The sequence below is a fragment of the Patiria miniata genome, unplaced genomic scaffold (genome assembly GCF_015706575.1).
Source record: "Patiria miniata isolate m_02_andy unplaced genomic scaffold, ASM1570657v1 HiC_scaffold_22, whole genome shotgun sequence".
NCBI classification, from domain to species: Eukaryota; Metazoa; Echinodermata; class Asteroidea; order Valvatida; family Asterinidae; genus Patiria; species Patiria miniata.
Genome location: NW_024037061.1, coordinates 2,096,638 through 2,117,240, shown reverse-complemented (window position 1 = coordinate 2,117,240; position 20,603 = coordinate 2,096,638). Strand labels below are relative to the sequence as shown.

The 20,603-nt window shown below is 40.4% G+C and overlaps 2 protein-coding genes across 2 annotated transcripts; one reads left to right on the top strand and one right to left on the bottom strand.

Annotated features, from left to right (window-relative positions):
• Window positions 1-350: 350 nt before the first annotated feature.
• LOC119730619 (sulfotransferase family cytosolic 1B member 1-like) lies at window positions 351-5,053 on the top strand. Its single transcript, XM_038203606.1, has 7 exons — window positions 351-370; window positions 817-941; window positions 2,438-2,667; window positions 2,963-3,089; window positions 4,218-4,312; window positions 4,420-4,597; window positions 4,770-5,053. Exons 1-7 carry the CDS (start codon window positions 351-353, stop codon window positions 4,877-4,879), a joined length of 885 nt encoding a protein of 294 aa, XP_038059534.1. The 3' UTR covers window positions 4,880-5,053.
• A 4,996-nt stretch (window positions 5,054-10,049) lies between these two features.
• LOC119730197 (allatostatin-A receptor-like) lies at window positions 10,050-11,584 on the bottom strand. The gene has a single exon (XM_038202982.1). It carries the CDS (start codon window positions 11,323-11,325, stop codon window positions 10,267-10,269), a length of 1,059 nt encoding a protein of 352 aa, XP_038058910.1. The 5' UTR covers window positions 11,326-11,584; the 3' UTR covers window positions 10,050-10,266.
• Between the last annotated feature and the right edge of the window lie 9,019 nt (window positions 11,585-20,603).

Sequence of the window (20,603 nt, the reverse complement as noted above, 5' to 3'; positions counted from 1 at the left end):
CATTTGTAAAACCGTACAAAACCTGCTGTCCTCGCATGCACGTTTCTAAAGCTCTATCACCAGTTATTCGGTTTAATATCTATTCAAGTTTAACTTTTCCCATTTGAAGTTATAACGATAACAATACAATTATCGCTTCCCGTGTTTACTTACCGACATCGACTACCAGCATCCTTTTTATGAAATAGACTTTCAACCCCATCGATAAAACAAGATATAAATTGAAGCCACCTTTTAGAACATGTGTTTGATGTTTGATGTTTGTAGTTAAACATTTGTTGAACTTTGGTCAAATAAACTTGTTGAATCCTCTACGACAGCAGACAGTAATTTGTATGGCAGTGGACAACATGACCGAGTCAAATGTAAGGTAGGTCGATGAATACTTCTGAAGAAAAGTCATTTTAAATATTGGTCCTCCCCTATTTCTTACCTTTTTTGTACTTTCTTCCCAAGAGAGGTTGAGGAGAAAGGAGGTTCAATGTTGGCAATGAAGGATGGATAAGCAAGTCAGGCGACACCTGTAAGAAAAAAGAGTAATTGGCTAGAAGTTATATCAACCGTGAACTGAGAAAAGATCTGTGTTTAGATTATCAGTTGTAGTGTTGTCAAAAACTGTACCTGCGACAGATGCTCTGAACCAAAACTGTGGAGCTGCTCATGAGCAAAGAGGCTGCTGATCATCTTTTTATCATTCTTTTTGTTGCGGCTCAGAAAATCCTTTGTACCTTTGCCTTAACAAAGCATCACCTCGCATGTTTTTAAATATAAAGTCATTGAAAAAAGTGAGATTTTTTTCCCATTTTTTTGCGAAAGGAAATGGGAGCACGTTCTCCGCGGGCAGCCTCTACCCTACCGTGTCTTAGATGCCAACTTGCAGGGGGTTTTAGACATGGAGGTGCGAGAAAACGATGTCTTCGTTGTGTCTTACCCTAAAGCAGGTACAACATGCTTCAGAATCAGACCTATATGCTGTAAAAACTGCTGGGTCAGATTGACCCAGCGCTTGAATCCGGATTTGCTCTACCTTTTTTCCGGGTAAGCAAAAACCCGACACTTTCCTGGTCAAAATGACCCGGAAAACGTCACTTTGACCCGGAAAAGTATCATTTTTGACCCGGATAAGGGTAGTGTAAATCCGGATTCAGTGCTGGTTCAAGCTGACCCAGCAGTTTTATAGTGTATTTTCTCCGATTTGCCATGCAATTTGTAGTCTATAAAAATCAATGGGGCACTTGTATCATATCACGTGAACCAACCCGGTGTCATATGAAAATCCGACTCCTATGAAAATCGGAACCCTTTTCCCTATTATTGATTAATCCCTCGCACGTGACAGGTCACTCTCCCGTACCGTATGCAATCCTAAAAAATAGCACATTCTTGTACTTACACATGCACAATATTACCAATGAGTCCACATTTCACGGACTCGTGTATTAATTCACGCTACACCGGCATCCGGCTCCCAGTGTCGTGTCACATTTGATCTCCATGAAATGAGAAGCCGTTGACTGCACTACGCCGGTGTAGCGTGAATATCCGACTCCATGAAATGTGGACTCATTGGTAGTATTGCGCACGCGTGAGTACGATACTATGCTGTTTTTAGGATCGTTTCGGGAGAGTGAACTGTCACGTGCGAGGGATTAACCAATAATAGGGAAAAAGGGGTCCGATTTTCATAGGAGTCGGATTTTCATGTGACACCGGTTCCAGTGTTCAACACCATGAGATAACACACACACGCATGTGTGAGGCAGATATCAAGTCCCTCATAACGTGTTTTATCATGTTAAGTCGTTTATGCCTATAAGGACACTGTAGTTTCATCGGTCTGGAGAGGTCATGTGTCACGTTTGATATGGTTTATGTCAATCACTTTAACTGCATGACAACTACCCAGCGCGTGGCACAACATGCGTCTAGCACAGCAAACGACGCATGCGCAAGGCGCAGTACGAGGCGCATTAAAAAGTGCATTGAAAGGCGCAGTGGCAAGCAATTTTTGAGGTGCATGAAAATGCGCATTTGTACTTCAAAAGGCTTGCGCGAGGTGCAGTACATACAGTACGCTGCCCAACAAGAGGCGCATCAAAGGGCGCAGCGCGTGGCGCAGTAAGAGCAGCGGCGTAGCCAGGGTTTTCACGGGGGTGGGGGAGGGGGCGGGGCGAGTGGGGCTCCCAATTTCTGTTAAAGCCGTTAAACATGGTCACGTACATATTTCCAGTGGGAGACAAGATGGACGAGATTTTTGGGGGTAGGGGATAGGGCTGCGCCTCCAACGCCCCCCCCCCCCCATTGGCTACGCCGCTGGGTAGGAGGCGCAGTACGAGGCGAATAAAAAGACGCAGAGCCTTCCACGTGTACATAGATATATGTAAGGAAACAGACGGAGGAAGATTATTACATTGGCGTACTTGTAATTTCCATGCAGGCACCAACTGGCTCCGAGCCATCATTAACTGCATGCTAAAATGCCCAGAGGACCAGAACAATATGAGTCTGCCGCTCGAAATGAGCATGAGCAGTGGTACGTCACAGCAGGAGATCGAGGCAGCGCCCCCAGTGTTCAAGATCGTGCAATCCTGGACTTCCCCCAGGGTGATGTTTACCCATCTGATGCCGCACCTTCTGCCTTCTCATCTGAGCGAGAGAGGCGCCAAGGTACCCGACTATCAACAACCTCCTCATATATCACAACCGCCACCCCTTTCATCATTAACGCATCACTATAACCGTATCCATATCACTGAATTATAAGCGATTATGAAGCGCGCCACCAAGGGCTTGTCTCGGAGAGGTCAGTTTTCACAGTCGAATATTTATAAACCGTTTGTCATTGTTTCCACAAAAACCTCGTAAATGTTAATCTTGTTCTTCACAACTAAATTCTCACCTTTGGATTTTACCAAATGGTTCAAGTTGTCTGATATATTATCGATATTCGTTTCGCCAACAGGTTGTGTATATTTGTCGCAACCCCAAAGATGTGTCAGTCTCCTACTATTATTTCCGGAAGACTCTGCGGTCCAAAGTGCAAGCTCCTTCACTGGACGTGTATATTCAACAATTTATGCAGGGGGAAGGTTCGGAATGTTTAAATATCTAAATTTCTAATGTTTAAAGCCCGATTCCATCATTTGCAGCTATCCAAAAAAGTAACTGGCGTAATTATTGTTGAAAAACATACTGGTTGAAGGATAGTAAGGGGACTAAACTCCCTGTGAAATTATTCTTTCTGGCAAGGTCTCATTTTGAAGAAATCAACGAAAGAAGGCATTTCCAACGGTGCGTCTTAAGAAGCACCGTAGGAACATTTAAATTAGTAGTTCGTTTTGTTATTCGGCGCAGCACGCACAAGCATTGGCACGACGCACAGGCGCGCGCAGTTGCTATAATTCGTCGGATCAGTGCGCGACATTGCGTAAAGCTGCAATTCAAAACAATTCAAAACATGATTTAGCAACTTTTGATTTGAAATTGAGATCCTAGAATGCTGTTTTCTCGGAATATACAGCTGAAGCTGAGCTGAAACTTGATCAGGTTAGTTGTTCAGTATCCTTCATCAGATTTTGAACACTTTTGTCGCTTCAAACGAACAAAATTCACAAATTACAAATGATGGACTATGTCTTTAAGTCAAATTGGCTGCCTCAAATAAAGTTCAAAAAGTTCACTTCATGTTTTTCAAAACACCCCTCTTGCTATGCCATGGTATGGTCGCCTCACGAGAAATCATAAACAACTCCGTATACACAGAGATTGGCGTGCGCATCGCACATACTGCGTAAGTGGCGCAGAACTCAGCTGTGCCGGTGTAGTGTGAATAAGTTTCTTTCTACGGTAGAGGAACAAAAATGGAAAATGTTTCAGCGGAATGCTAGACGGTTGGCTTAATAATTGTCCCACTGTAATTACTGCACTGTTCCTAAACGTTTCGCAAGACTGAATCGGAGGTATAATAATGAGACGCAACTTTTAAAGGGTTATTCGTTTGAAATTAACATTCCCACATTCGCGTATTTTTCTTGGCAGACATCATTTAATATAAAATTCACTCACCATATCATTTAATATAAAATTCATTTCCCCTATCATTTAATGTAAAATTCATGTTCCCTATCATTTAATATAAAATTCATTTTCCCTATCATTTAATATAAAATTCATTTCCCCTACCATTTAATATAAAATTCATTTCCCCTATATAACAGTTGTTTATGGATCCTACTTCACCCATGTCAAGCAGTATTGGGAGATGAAAGACAAAAGTAATTTACTTTTCATCAAATACGAGGATCTAAAAAAGGTACATGGAATTTGCTTCAATAATGATATTGTTTTTCAATTTCTGCTTAGCTCCTGATTAATAAACAGACGGGTCTCACTCCTAATTTTCTCTTTTTGGACTCTCAGGATGAGAATGCTGTGATCGGTGAAATTGCGACTTTTCTCGGCCGTGATCTCGACGCAGACGAGATCGCAAATATCTCAAGGCAGTGTTCCGTCCCGAGCATGCGCACGACATTCAAGACGGCATCACAGGCGGTGTCAGTGATCATGGACCAATCAAAAGGAGAGTTCGTCAGAAAAGGTGATTTTTTATTTTCATCTGCCTTTTAACAAATGGCGTCCCACATACTATTCCGTTTTTTTTGTATTCAAGACTTCATAAAATTGTGGTATTAACTTTTGAAACTTTGAAGTTACAAATGTATTCATTGATTATTACTTTTGGGATAATTATGTTCCGTCTGTTTAATCAGGTAAAGTCGGAAGTTGGAAAGAGACTTTGACGGAGGCGCAGAGCCAACGTTTCGACACGCTACTCAGCGATCATCTTGCTGGAACTGGCCTTACTTTTGATTTTGAATGACAGCAGCCTACAAGGAAGAACATCAAGTCTTTGAACAAAAAATATCATTGGTGTCAGTGTAAACAAAACATGACAAACGACTCAGGATCTCTGTGACAAACAAAATGGTCAACCTTCTAACTGGGAAAAGGTTTGGCTCTTGTACCCAAACTACGTCTCGCGTGGCATTAAAAACTATGGATAATATTATGTCTGCTCGTTCAAACGTAAATATGTGATGTGCCCTTTCTCTTTTCCCGTGAAAACAGAAAAGCGCTATGAATTTAAGCTAATGTCTTTCGCATAATGCAAACGAAAGGTCAATAAGTCGAGTTTGACCTTCCATCGTTTCGTAAGTAGGGTACCGATATTAATTTACAAATATTAATTTCCTGGGAAAAAATCGACCCCAACAAATTATGCACAATAAAGCTTTGCGATCAAGTAGTCCTTCTTATTCCTTGCTAATACTACAGTTCGGCCCTTGAGAACCAAAACCTCTTCATGAGCTCAAAATCAATAATGCAATTACAAGATACAATCCCTGTCCTTAATGAGGACCTGAGATACAATTTTTTTTTGCACAATGTTTTTGCCATATTACCGCTCCCTAAACAATGGAATTGTTCACAAATATATTGTAATTTAACTGCCATGTATACCTTTGTGACAGAATTTATTCATTTTTTCAATTATAAAAACAATTGTAACCGCCAGAATATTGTTAACCAGATTTCTTTTAAAATGATAATTGTGTGACTTACTTTCATCTTATTTATTATTTCTCAGGTAAGAACACGTACGTATACCGACACAAAATAAAATACAAAATGTTGGGTAGCAGGCCAGGGTGACAAAGACTAAAAAATAAAACAAAAACACAATATGGATAACACCATTGAAGGATTGCCAAAAGCGAACTAAAATCACTATCCGGTGGCTCTCCTAAAATGCTACCAAGCACAAAGAAAAATCACTTGACGTGCATGCATAAAATACCCAGTCCCATCGAATATATTGCTGTTCGCAAAAAAAAGAATAAATAAATGAATAAATAAATAAAATAACAAGTCAGATTTTATTTATATTTTTTATGTCTTTATGTTTTAGATCAAGACAATTCAAAACTGGGATCATGGGCGTCGCCAGGATTTTTTTCCTAAGGGGGTGGGTGGGGGGGGGGGCAAAGCACATCCCCCAAATCCTTGTACTTTCTCTAGCATTATTCTCAATTTATCATTTTTTTGTCGGGGGTGGGCAGGGCGGACATTTGCCTACCCCACCCCCATTGACACCTCTGCGCCCATTTTTGTTAAATGTGTATTAAATTAATAGCAAATATGACTTCATACCCCTTTTTTTCCCCCCTCCTGTTTTTTTTTTGAGTGGCTTTTCAAAGGGGGGGGGAGGAGCTCCTTCTTGCCCCCCCCCCCCTTCTCGCGACACTCATGACTGGCATACTTAACACTATCTCTAGTTTATTTTATTCTCTATTTTAGGTTATACAATGGTTTCTGTATGGCATTCCACGAGGGGGATTAAGAAGCATGCGCGTAGCTTCAATTGTTTGTACAGCGGCTATCAAGACTTTTTTCACATGAAGATCAACGAGGTTACTGTATGATCGCTAGGAGCAATGATCGGTAATTGCAAACGCGCCTCAATTAAAAGAACAATAGCTGCTCCAAGAACGATGGCCCTGAAATTACAATTGGGCGGCAAAACTCATCCTTTGAAAGAAGACTTCATTGATCATTCTTGTAAATTACCTGTTCATTTAATACAGATTCAATGGCCATTTTTTTTAAGTATACATGTATAGGGTGAGTCAAAATGAAAGTGAAAAACAAATTAAAAAACAATCTATAAAATATGAGGCTTGCTCCATTCCATTACACAAAAAGAAAATAAGTACATGTCATTGACCAGTACTCTATTCCCAAGTTACGTATGATAATTATGAAGATCACAAAAAAAATCAGCTTTCCACCACTGATCATTTACCGTTCTACGAACTGATGAATACCCATTAAATTCAATGAAACATGATTGTTTTCCGTAATCCTTTATTAAAGGAACTTGAGGAGGACAAAAGGTCAAAATCGCCATCAGTATTTCAGAGATAAAAAGTGGACCAGTTGCTCATATTCCTAACACAAAATCTGACAGTAAAAATAATGTTTCAGTCTTGATCTCAAGTATTCAAATCTCATTTGTATTTAAATGCCTGCGTGTAATCTGTAATTCTCATTTATAGCTCAATAGCTTCCAATGGCATTCCATGGACAGCTATACAAATGGGTTCGTTTAGTAAAAAAATGCATAACTTCTAATGGCAAGGATCAATTTTAAGAATTCTTTTTTTGCAGATGAGCGGACGAACATGCTCTTTTAAGACATACTTCATTAATTCTGTGTATCAATTGTTTTTTTCATTTTTTTTCTGCAAAAATAATAATAATAATAGGCCTCCAACCGGATTACTAACGATAAGTAAATTTCTATACTCCCGAGGACAATGCATTGTGTTTCTCTTTGTCATTCCCTGCAATATAACACTCTCTAATGGACTAAGCAGATAACCGTATACGATCGAGGACTGTTTTCAACAAAAGGCCCAACGCTCGATGGCTGAAAGGATCTTTTGTTCTGCTTCTATGTGTCTGTCCTCTATCGAGTGAAAATTCAAAATGTCAAATTGGTTATTAGCCCGTTTCATTTAATCGAAAAGATCGAGTTTTCACTCCAGCTTGGACTTAAGTTATTTTCACTAAAATGTCTAGTCTCAATTTATTTATTTATTTATTTTTTTTTGGGGGGGGGGGAGATTTAGAGAAAATTAATATTCCAACGAACCTCGTTTTCCAAATTTTGGTGACAAAAAGTGATAAAAATATATTTTCTAATTCAAAACTTGAAGTTGATAACGCACTATTACTGCCACTCAATGTTGGTTTATGTTTGTTGGATGTCCTTTTGAAAACTAATTCCTTAGGAAACGGTTTGGGGAAAAAAATAAGTTATTTTCGACATTCCGCATCCAAAACTAAGCAGTAGGCCTATAGCTTCATGTCTACAATACGTTGACGGCACACTAACTTTTATCGCAAAAATCAAATTCGGAAAATGATCTGATCCTCAAGGTTACAATAATATTTGTAAAAGCCTTGACCACCAAAACACAGCTTTTCAAAATTTGCAAACTTTCCATGAACGAATGACACATTTTGTTGCTGGTATTGAGAATCATATGTCGGCGCAGTGGCAATTGTACAAAACAAACATAAGCACTTCATTTCGAAACACTTGAAAATGTTATCAGACCGGCTATTAGAAATTGCTGGTATAAATCAACTTGATAAACCCACATGACCTCAGTGTCTATTACTAAAAGTCTGTATTCCATTTTTCTAATAACGATACTAGATACAGGGTAAATTCTAACTACAAGCTTATCTCAAAAATAAAACAAACTATAATTTCAAGGTATGATGAAACACTAATCCAAGATCAGATTTCAAGGTTGCAACCCTGTCATTTAAAAACATTTAAACGCAATGACTATTTCTGCGCAACAGGAAAATTACATTTGTTCCATAAACGTTATATTTGGAGTCAGTGATATTAAATCAGCCCGCCAGCAGCTTTATTCAAACGCCTAATACTTTGATCGACTTGAGCTATCTAATCACTAGGCAACAGTTCAATCCCCAATTAAGAAAGGAAATGCACAAAATGTTTAAACTATCTGTATTTATGTTCTCCTTTCCGTTCCGCTTAAGACTGTGTAAAAAGTTCAAACATTAAAAAATCAACTCTATTGACAACATTTAAATAGTATTACATCATCTTTCTTGCATTAGTCAATATAATGCTGAAAACGCCGATTGCGCACATAAAAGTGGCACTTTGATTATATAGTGACGAGCTTTGCATTATATACAATACCAAATCTTTGGTAATTGTTAAAGCTAAGTTTGTAATAAATATGGCCTAGTCTACGTTCAGGAGAGCCCCTCGACAGAGACTTTGTCTCTTTTGGGCAATCCTTCAGGAACTGTTAGGGTCTTTTTGTTTTCTGTTGTTGTCCTTTAAATTTGTTGTCTTAGTTTTACTGTCTGTCACGAGAAATAAAGTAAATGTTCATGGTCCGGTGCATAGTTTGCGAGGAACTATTTCTAATATCAGCCCTTCACTCTTGTTACCTATTTATTAGATTTTTGTGTGGGTTGTGAATCTTCGGATTCGTTTCCGACTTCACTTCGGCCTCAACCCCTGCTTCAGAATCGTAATCTTTTAATCCTCAAAGCACACGGAAACACTCTAGTATCTGGCCTCGTCCTACAGGGTGGTTCAAAAAGAAGGAAACCCAGTTTTGACAGCAATTGTCACCTACTTGTTGCGCCTATATCAAAGATTCAATTTAATGGTATTAAAACATCAATCTTTAAACATAAGAGACAAGAAAATGATTGCAAATGCACTTTTTGTTTTGGATGAGATATTATAGTTAAAAAATGTCATGTGCCAAAACCTGGTTTTCCACGGACGTCTTTATTCCATCCGCTAGACTGAGCTCCGGAGCTTGATTTGAAGACAAAAAAACACTACACGAGACTTACACGTGGACAACGGTGAATTTGGTGACTTGTATCTAAAACAGCTATCCTTTACTACATTATTAGTAAGTAGGGTTACAATTCCTGTCAAAAGTGGGCTTCCTTCTTTTTGCACCACACTGTATAGGATTTGAGGCCCTGAAGCAGAACGTTACCCAAATTTAGCAGTGCTGTAGTCGAGAACATCACATCATGTTCAAACAAGTCTGTCACAAGTAATTACTTCCAGAGTCAAATCACTTGGTATCAAATGGAAATGTGACAAAATTAAAAGCATGCATCCGTCATTGCCTATCTTGCTTAATTGTTGACCGAATTTGTGATGGCCTTAATTGCAACATTGATATTAGGCAAGCAATGCCCATGACACAAAGAGTTGTGCTAGGATGCAACTTCAATCCTTCAAAATCCTCCAACGGCCTCCATGTAAAAATGGCATAAAGCCTCAATCCTGCAAATTCATCCGTTATTTCTTGAGTATGGTACTTGGAGGAGTGACCACTGCCTGAATCCTGCAAAATCCCTCGGCAGTCACTGTCAATATGTTGAGGAAGAGCCAGTGACATCCTGGAGCAGTACGGAGGATTTCAAGTGTTATCAAGGCCTAAATTAATGCACGGGTACGGGTGAGCATAAACAACTCAAGGTCCGGCCCAAGACCTTGACACAGTGCGTCCTCCGAAATCAGCAACACACTTTTGCCGTGTAGCCTCAATCCTGCAAATTCTTCCCACTTGCAAAGAGGATTTTGGCGGATTTGGGAATGGTAAGGGTTAATATGCTTGTATTTTAAGATTCTTGTCCTGTTGTGGTCGCACCAACGGAGGACTCATTGGTGGAAAAGTTTGCCGACTTGCAGCAGCAGCCAGCCAGCCGGAGAAACGAACGCCGTATCTGGGGCTGCAAGATGGCGTAGACCAGTGGGTGTAGACAGCTCCCGAGCCAGTAGACCACCGTGCAGATCATGTAGGCCGCGGCCGGGAAATCATCGTGGGCGTAGATGGCAGTCAGTGTGACGATGGGGCCGTAGCAGACCATGAACAACACGAAAACAACCACACAGATCTTCGTGAGACAGTGTTTATCCCTATTTGGACCACGAGGAGCTTTTGAGGTCCTTCTGGTGTTGCGAACAACAGGGTGTTGAGTGCTGTTCGTAGAGCCTGCTCCGGCAGACAGGCCTTCATTTTCAGTTGCCTCGACTCGGAGGTTCGGTCTGGAGCTAATCTCCGCCTGCTGACGGAGTCTTCTGGCGCTCAGGCGAACTGTGACGTAAATCCCCGCGTAACTGTAGAGGGTCAGCCCAAGAGTCGGTAGAAAACCGCCTAGAACGAGTATGTTGTACAAGGTGGAGTGCTCACCCACTTTAACGAAGACGCAGCGTGCGTACATGGGGATGTACTCGGTGCGCGCGATGTGGAACGAGGAGATTAGAGTCTGCGTTGTGAGGGGGACCAGCCAGGAGATGGCAATCAGGAGGATCAGGTTGGCTTTGCTTCGAAGGAGCATCCGCGTGGGGTGCACCACGCAGAAGTACCGGTACAGGGACAGAGCGGCGATGTTGAAGACCGTTATACCGATGAAAGCGAAGCTGAGGTAGGCTGTGGCGTGGCAGTACCAGACAGCGAACCTCCAGTCGGTGTGGATGAAGGAATCCAGCGTAAACGGGACCACCGTGACCAGGAAAGCCAGGCAACTGGTGGTGAGACTAACGATAATGGCGTTGGCACGAGTCCGGAGGGAGGGAGTGAACACCACGCATAATAGCACCCCGATATTTCCCAGAACGCCCAGGATGAAAAACGGCACCACGAGAACAACCAAAACGATGACTAAAGCTGACGCCATGTTTTCCCTCACACCCAACTACCATTTGTTAGCTGATGAACAAAACGTCATCCCGCAGGATTGCACAAAGGCGATATGACAGTTGTCGCAGTGATGCAGAACGATATATTAAAGGCTACACTGACGTACGGGTTCGCCTCGATGGATGGTATGATGAGTGCGCCTCGATTCCTGGTATCGATACTCGCCACACAGACAACTGCGTCCTCAATATAACTTGAATAATGAAGTTCTGTATTCGGTTGCTGTATTCGGAATCGAGAGACACAGTGCTTGTCTCAGAGCGGCACTTTGAACTTGTTCTCGTTCAAGTGTTATTATCATGGTTTCCTCAGCTCGTCCAAACGGCCAGATATGAAGCTTGCGATACATGTATTTACAGAAAGCCAGCGGACAAGTGCACTCCAGTGCGACAGCTGTCCACACCAGTAATGGTGTATATTATTCGTCCTCGAGGTTAACAAATACAGATGCTTAGTGCGATATCCCCGTGTGAATTTGCTCTACATCTAACAACGGGGTTTGATCCATCAGGGCTCTCTCCATTCAAGTGGGCAAACAGATGGACTGCAGTATGAACTCGAACCTGACCGATGATGTTTCTCAATCACACAGAAAACTATCATCTCTCGCAGCGTACACACTGCATCTTGTCTGCACCAAACATTCCACTGATTAGATTATTCGGACCTATTTGTTTTTCCTCGAGTTTACTTCCCTTGTCCTTTCAATCACAGTAGAGACGATGTAATTATGTAGACTTGTTTTATGCAAGCGAGACGGTGACAACGTGCTTGCTAGGAATTGAAACCCAGTTCCTGTGCAGCACTCGCTCCCTCAATGTCTAATTAATTCTATACCTTTTCAACATGAATGCTAGCAAGGATACACACACATTTTAACACCTACAAAAAAGACGAGTGTTGCAAAATGAATGCCGATCTGTCTATGACATCAAATTGCATAATAGGATGACTCAATGAAAAGTATCTCTCCTGAAAATCGCAGTGGTAGTTGACGTGCAAAGAACGTACAATGGTGCTGGCTTTTAGCTGAAAAGTGTCTTACTACATCCACAAAAGTCCTTGACATCGATGGGCCAGGAGTCTTCACAAAACCAGGAATACAGTTCTACGTCTAGCAGTTTGTAAAACAGCAGTGACACGGCAAACTTCCGAGCTGGTCCCCAGACTATACCTGCATTCTGGCACGTAGGTTCTCAGTGTATCGTCGCTCAGTGATTGGCTGTAGAGACGCCACGTGACAGTGGTCCATCCGCATACTACGGTCTACCCTTGAAATGCAAATGTTGCCGGTATTCCTGGTACACCAAAGCAAAGAGACTGAATGTCAAGCAGAAAACTACAGTTGCATTTTTTGCAGTTTAATCCTCAGTTTACAAGGCAATTCCACTTGTTTTAAGTAGTTCAGGCAGTCATCAAGTATACATTGCAATCAACCGGAAAAGACCATTATCAACTAAATGAGCCAGATCTAATTGCAATGGTGGAATCACGACAGTCATATTTCCTTCTAATGTGTCTATTTAGCATTGCTATCAAGCGCTACTGGGCAATTTTGTCTTAACATCAAAGTCACGCGCGCACGCCTGAATTTGATTCCCGGAAACTGCATCCTGTTCCGGATCCTTTCAATTTATACGACTATTCCACTGACCATGTTGGATCATGCGCTGGTACTGTTACCGGACCTAGAGGTCGTGAACGTGAGGAGCGTGCTGTACGAGCACACGATTTAAACAATTCATGACCTACTCTTGTTAGATCTACAGGATTGCAAAGCAAAAGTCACACTTTGTTATTTGTAGGTGGCTGAAATTGAAACCATTTGACTGTTTACTGCACACAAACATACCAGATGGGTTTGCCACATGCTAGAAAAAATTACACCAATTTTCTCTCAATCTTTTGGGGCAAAATGCTCGAACTGTACCATCAACGAAAATACCACCAATGCCAAATTTATTGGAACGTAATTGCAAACAAGTGGAAAAAAATTCACATCTGGATACCTTTGGTTGCCTTTATGGTTCCACTGTATAGAATATCGATTATTCTGCCAGGTTACTGTTGGCATAACAGTTAAGTAATTACACAAATCGATAATACTGACACATTACACATTCCAGCATTTAGAAAAAAAAGTTTGGTGAACCAAAATTGTATATATTGATATGAAATTGTCTTTTAATGCTGCCATCTGCAGCAGAAGGGAGACAATGCTGAGCTAGTATATTATGAGCATTAAGGATCAGCATTTAATTTGAGATCGAATTTAGAAGGAAAAAAATCTATGGAGAGACAAAAATACTCCAATAACATTTCCATACCATTAGTATAGGAGTCACATAAAGGCAAAATATGCCGAAACAGTGTTCTACAATATCATTTCTTTAGATCTATTTCATTATGCATGCCATACAGGACTTTGGAGGGGGATTATAGCGATGCAAAACACGAACCAATTAATAAATAAAGGGATTATATGTCACAGGGAAGGATTGGTATTATAAATATACCAAAAAATTGGTCAAGTAGAGCTAATTATTCTCGGGATCCATCAAACAATATGTGTTGGTTTTTTGTTTACATATGCCGTGTTTTAGTATATAATTTGTAGTTAAAGATTTACTCTAATTGTACATCTGTATGTTATCATGCCTGTACAGCGCATGGGGTCTTATTGAGTGGTTTATTATTATTATCCAGGGGCAGTTGCGGAGCAACGCTAACTTTTGCTTATCAGAAGCAGGTTACCAGTCAAAATGTTATGTGGAAATCTGTATTAACTTGTGACTGGTTCCCTGCCGGGCAAAATTTTATGACATTTGTAACCATGGATTTATGCGCATGTGATCGCCAGTCTGTGTGAACTGTCGTATAGTGCAGAGTGCGCTAAGCCAGAATTGCCCGTTAAAACGGCATAACGTCCTGAAATCGCCGAGATTGTTATGGTTTAGATTGTAATCTCATCCAGTTTCAAACTTCTGGTTGAGAGCAAACTAATGCTCTTTTTAATTAACATCATTTCGTTTAAAACATGACACTTGAATGCCATGAGAAAGATTTGGCTAAAGGGCCATCGCAGATTTGTCCTTTGAAAAAAAAAAATAGGAAGAATAACATGCAAGTTTAAAATTTTCAAAATGGCTGCCACTGCTTGTTATTCTACCTATATTTTTTCAAAGGACAAATCTGCAATGGCCCAAAAGCCAAATGCCATGCCAGTATCATCAAAGGCAAATCCCATCACCTATCTGCCGTGCCATAATTTCACATGGGCAGTATGGACATTCTTAGGCGGGCTATAGCGTTCAAAATAATGACCGCTCAGAAAACCTAAATTGGTCTTGGGTTTGAAGAGCTTGCTTTTAGAGGTACTTAAGTTGCTTGCCTAAGCCATTCGTCAGTTTTTGTTTGTTTGCATAGATGCGGAAAACCTTTTCTAAAATCGCATTTACCGAAGCGTCCTTTTCTTGTGACTGCTCCCTTAAAATTGGTGTCTTTCCACGAGGTTCTTTCTATAGCAACGAGTATTTGTGTTTCTGGCAAAGGATTTTGGCTCTTGGCGGCTCTTTCAAAAGAAACGAACGATTTGAAACCAAAAAATAGAAGATAAGCGAAGTAGTCCATTAAAGGAAAATATCATCCCAGAGGGAGTAAAGGTCGTAAATGGAACTGTTTGAAAATTCGGACCGTACAGGAATGCGGCCATGCTCTAGAAATAAAGACGGCAATATCGAAATATGAAAATAAGCAATGGGGGTAAACACTGGATGCGAGGTCAATCATTTATCGGATATGGTTTACAAAACGATAACCCTTTAAAGCAAAACCAATATAAATGGATTTTAATAGGGTAGTACCCTTTGGTATAATGAAATGTTTTGGACACTGCGTATAATGTGTACAAACATTACATTCACTGTGTGGACCTTTAAACAAAAGAGGTCCACATAAACCAGTTTTCAGATACGATGTGTGGACTTGCCCACGTCCACACAAGGTTTCCCCTCTCTGGAAAACAGGATTAAATGCATTTTTGGGTTAGGTTTATCCGTCGCAAAATGAAGGGACACATGCAAGGGAATCTTAGAAAAAAAAATGGCTGATACAGTTTTCACGGTTTGAGTGATGAGTTTTGTTTAAATAAAGGAATGTCCACACTAGGTAGCGCGTGTGGGCATGCAAGAAAACCTCAAAGTTACCGATTCGTTAAAGACTTCGTCATACACGCGCGCGCACCACTGATTACCAACACCCATTGGATAAACACTGAAGTTGCGTTAACTTCTGGTTCCAATGACACTATTTACTGTGCGGTAGGCGTGGTTAAAACTGATTAAGTGACCTCGTACTAATTCTAAAGTGATGAATTTTTTTTTTCGTTTGCTATACTTTCAACCGATCATGCACATTGTTTGACAAACACATAAAGCCAAATGCGAAGATTTCCCCTATACGATTTGGTCACTTTGTATGACCTTATCAACTGCGATCACACAGAACAGGAGAGGAGCAATTTTGGGTTAAAAAGTAGGGCCCGAACAAAATGAATAGAAAGCAGTGGGGCAATACATAAAACAAAAATTAAAATTGCTGAATTGCTTTTGAGGGGGTCAATTTTTAAGGTATGGCATTGGTAACTAATTGCATTGCTCCTTTTCGAAGCACGTAGGCCGTGCGTGTTGGAAGAAAAAAAGCCCGATGACTGGAAGAATGACACAATCAAAACCAATCTGAGGAAAGAAGGATGGGAAGGTCAAATTAGTGAGCGCTCTCACGTTTATGATAGATTGTTTGAAAGACGCGGCAGGAAATGTCGAGAGTGATACGTGTATGCCCCATCACGGAAAGGACAAGTGCAGCGGGCGAATTTAATTTGTCAGTTCATCAACATCAAGGACGAAAAGTGGCACATATGGTCGAAGTTTTGACACGCTTTACTGACACATTTTACAGACACGCTTACAATTTTTTTTAGCATTTTATTTGTAAATAAGAAAGGAAGTACATGTAGGAAATTTCTTCCTCCGCAAATTATGAAGTGATACCTTTTTGCTGCATCCCGTTTCGCTAAAGAAACAAGTGCGAGTAGGCAATCAGCGACGCCGATGGCACTTACGGAACACCATACTTTTGGTCAATTTTCCGGCCAGACATACAATAAAGACAGACAGACAGACAAACAGACCACCAAGTGACATGTGGAAGCTCTTGCCAGAGCTGAAAAACTCTTCTCGACAATGCAAAACCGAATAAAGTTATAAAAAACAACGTATTTCCGCAACATCGTTGCAGTGTTAATTAAATAAGAATATTATTGAACAAAAAACATTTATTTATTTTTAAAAACCGAAGTCTAAAGATAAAATCAAATTTTGAGCTGAATTATCTGAAATGTGTTATTATGTTAACAAAATAAACAAGTGAGGTAAAAAGGAATAGTTAATCCGTAGTGACCATTTGACTTGCCCAACGGTTCATTAATTTTTTCGGGTGCCAGGAATGAGGCCATTGGAGGTAAGTAAGCCTACACGTAATATCGGCTCTGCAAAAACACGTTACCAACAAAAATGAATAACTGACGATATGTTTATAATAGGTCAAACAGGCCTAAGCTATATTTCTTCGGCCGTTTGGAAATTGGCTCCGGAAAAGCAACAGTAAAAGCTTCACGTCCGGTTTTCAATGGCATAAGGCAAAGGCTACATCGCCCACTCAAAACAATAATGGGACGGCGAAGGCAAGTGAATATAATGAGGCTTATTATTTTTGCATGAGGTTTAATGAGCAGATGCAATCAATCGTGACATATTGATGATCATTGCTTTAAGTATAAACACGAATAAATAATCATACTCGTCACTGATATTCCCGTACAATCATTATAGTCGCGGTTCGAGTCACTCGAAAAAAAAAGAAGCCTTTTGAACATATCATAGAATGAATATAACGGATACAAGACCGAGTAAAAAAATAGTTTCTCATCCGAGCTTTTTGAAAAACTGAAAGAGGCGGCCTGTTTTTTCCCCCCAAAGATGGAGGGTTTTGCAAGATGGCGAATAGATTCTTCCATTTTCTCGACTCTTTTGCGGTGACCAAAGGAGCAGCTTCCCTTTCTAAATCATGACAGCTACGATTCTGATGGAGACGAATGAAAGGACAATAATTTTATATTCGCAATATAGTTCCGAAGCAGGTGTATCAAAAAAAGTAATCCAAGATGTAAATGTAAATTATAAAAAAAAATCTAATAAATATTTTCAAATTCGCTAAAGATCATAAGAAACACCAATGTGTCCTCTTTCCAATGATACCTTGATTGTGTGTCTGTGGCCAAAAATGACCGAGCATTTTTTTTAAATAATTTACATTACATCTGGGTTTCCTTGTTTGGGGGATACACCATGTATTGCAAATTTATGAATCAAAAAAGGAGGCAGGCGGGAAAATGGAAAGAGGAGGGTACGAGCAACAGTTTGTTTTTGTATTTGGCCTAATGGATATTTTACTTCAGATGTGAATTTCAATGGAAAACTGACATTTGAAGTCTCGTAATTATAGAGGACAAAAAGCACAAGTGTGTTTTTAACAGTTTTTACAATAAGGTATCTAGGATCGAGAGTCACGGCAAAGTTACTTGAACGGCCAAATTAATACAAGATAATTTTAAATAATATGAATGTATTACTCTGCTTTTTTTCAATTCGTATTCGAGTTGTGTTATGTTAAAGCTAAGTGGGCCGCACATGCTGTTGCAGAAACAAGCGGAATGTCAAAGGCATTTGTGCTTGTTTTAATCGTCTCATCGGTAACAGTCTGGATCAGAAAAATGAAAAAAAAATGTTGCAGGCTTAGATGGAATTTGTGTGGAACCTACGATAACAATCACTTGTATCCCGCGCGTGACTCTGAATAGGCAAAAGGAAGACAACGAAAACAATGTAGCGACCACAGCTGCATTATCCGGATATGGTTTGGGCACGCGCAAAACTGTTTAACATGTCCTCACGTTTCTTGTTTCAATAAATCAAGGGCGTCGCTAAAGGTTCGCGATTATAGCCATTCCCTCATTCGTCGTTGTGTAGACGACAACATGTACATGTCCATGGGCAATATAGTTCATTGAGGGCCACTTCCGTTCGCCTTAAACATCACCCCCTGGTGTAAGCTAATGTCCACCCCTTCCTCTTTTCTTCAAACTCCGCCAGTTATTACTAAAACTACTGTGCTATGGGCAACATTCTAGCTGAGCTTAAATAGATAGCTCAATACAAACATTTCGAAGGATTTTTGTTTGCAATTTCGCCCTTTTGAAAAGAACAGTTTACCTATATTTCAAATTGGTCATTGCCGACATCGACAAGGAATCACTGCAGCAACGGTGAAAATAAGAGATACTTACCTTACAGTAGTTTTATCCCAAGAGGGCGCGGTGTTACGGTTGCCAAGCAGCCTCTGGTGGCCTTGCTTCTTAGCCCGGCCTGCAGCATGCATCCTGCCGTACTCCCGTACTCCAGACGAAGCGTCATGGCGCCCTCTAGCATTACGGTCTGTTTTCAGATGGTTCGTGCAAACTTTCTCCTTAATTCTACACAGGAAACACTACAAGAACTTGCTACTAGTACTGCTGATTATGAGTCGAAGTTCGTCACTGTCTTGGTTGCACCACCACTGTGATAATGAACACTCTTGCTTGTTGAATAAATAGTACAGCATGATACCGTCAATCCCGAAAACGACAGCTACACAAGGTTGGCTTTCGCATACCGCAATGGATAAGACGTATGCAAATGTATACAATGTATACATTCTGCAGCGACGGTATTAAGGCAAGGCATGCGAGCTAGTACGTGGGGGATGTCGCCAGCGCATTGTGGTTCCCATTTTCAGAGAGTTCGAAGTGTCTGCGAAATGTGCTGAAATGGACCGATATCACTTCAAATATGAATTCTAGTACCGAGAAGGACAGCTGAGAAACCCGAATCAAAACCACCGGTCAACTGATTTAGGATGGCTCGTCAAAACAAGATGCAGTGGAGGGGATGATGCGACCAAATGTAAGTTTTCTAAATGAAGCGTTTTATTACCGTGAACCGGTCCTGCATTTTTTTCGTTCTTGTGCCGGCACTTCCTCTGCGCACGCGTACCTGTAGTATAAGTACGCAATACACTTATAATTAAATTACCAACCAGTATTTTGTGCAAACGTGTACATAGCTCGATGGATAAGGCGCTTGAATCATAGGCAGGATGACACTAGTTCGAGACGCAACATCTCTCATTTTATTGTTTCTTGTTTTCAATTCCTGCAAATTACTTAATTTTCATTCCAACAACTTAAGAGTTTTTTTCCTTCGTTGTTTCTTTTCAATCGAATTCTTCATTAATTTTAATTGCAGAATATTTTATTTGTGATTTTTGATTCGTGGCTCAGGAGGAATTTTCTTTTTTTCAAAGTGAAAAAAGTCCGAAATTGCAAAAGGTCTGATTTCCGTCTCCTTTATACGATGTCACAACAACAAAGTAAGCGCGGAACAGACCGAATATTCGTCACGGCAATAGGCCATCAGCCTCGGTCCAAAATTTTGGCCACCGGTATCAAATGAGGGGAATAATCGTCATAGCGATTTTTGGCAAGGTCTACGCCTCCGGAGTTGAAAAATATGTTATAGCATTGCAGCGGTGGCAGCTTTTTGGGTGTTATCACCCTTTTTTTCAATATGTCCATCAAAATGCTTGTTACCACTCTAGGGGCGGTATACCTTGCGCATGCTCACTATAATCATTTATGCCCTGATTTGATACCGACCAAACCCCCAGGCTGATGGCCTAATACAATTCCCAATAACATTGAATGCTCAGTGAAGTGCCGGTACAACAACGAAAACAATCTTGGACCGGTTCACGTTATACATTGCATTTTCTAAAAGATAAACACAAGTGACCATGATTAACAGTCAGGATAGCTCTATTGATGCTGCACTGTTGAAGCTAGCAATGCTTCCGTATCCCTCGATTTGAATATGGTGTGGGAACCATCAGAAACAGTCCCATTTAGCATTGATAATAACATAAAACAATACAAGTAAAGTACATGAAGCAATTTCTTTTCTCAACGGAATTTAATATAAAAATTGAAGTCACAAGTTAACTCCTACTTTTTTTTACGACTGTATTCAATAAAATAGATAAAGATTGCTGTTAAATTATAATGATTTGTTTATAATTCCATTGTTATAAGGTAGTAGTATG

Coding starts and splice junctions, on each gene's coding strand:
- LOC119730619 (XM_038203606.1), top strand. CDS start 351: ATGACCGAGTCAAATGTAAG. Junction 942..2,437: donor TGTGTCTTACCCTAAAGCAG/GTACAACATGCT, acceptor ATTTCCATGCAG/GCACCAACTGGCTCCGAGCC. Junction 4,313..4,419: donor AATACGAGGATCTAAAAAAG/GTACATGGAATT, acceptor TTGGACTCTCAG/GATGAGAATGCTGTGATCGG.
- LOC119730197 (XM_038202982.1), bottom strand. CDS start 11,325: ATGGCGTCAGCTTTAGTCATCGTTTTGGTTGTTCTCGTGGTGCCGTTT.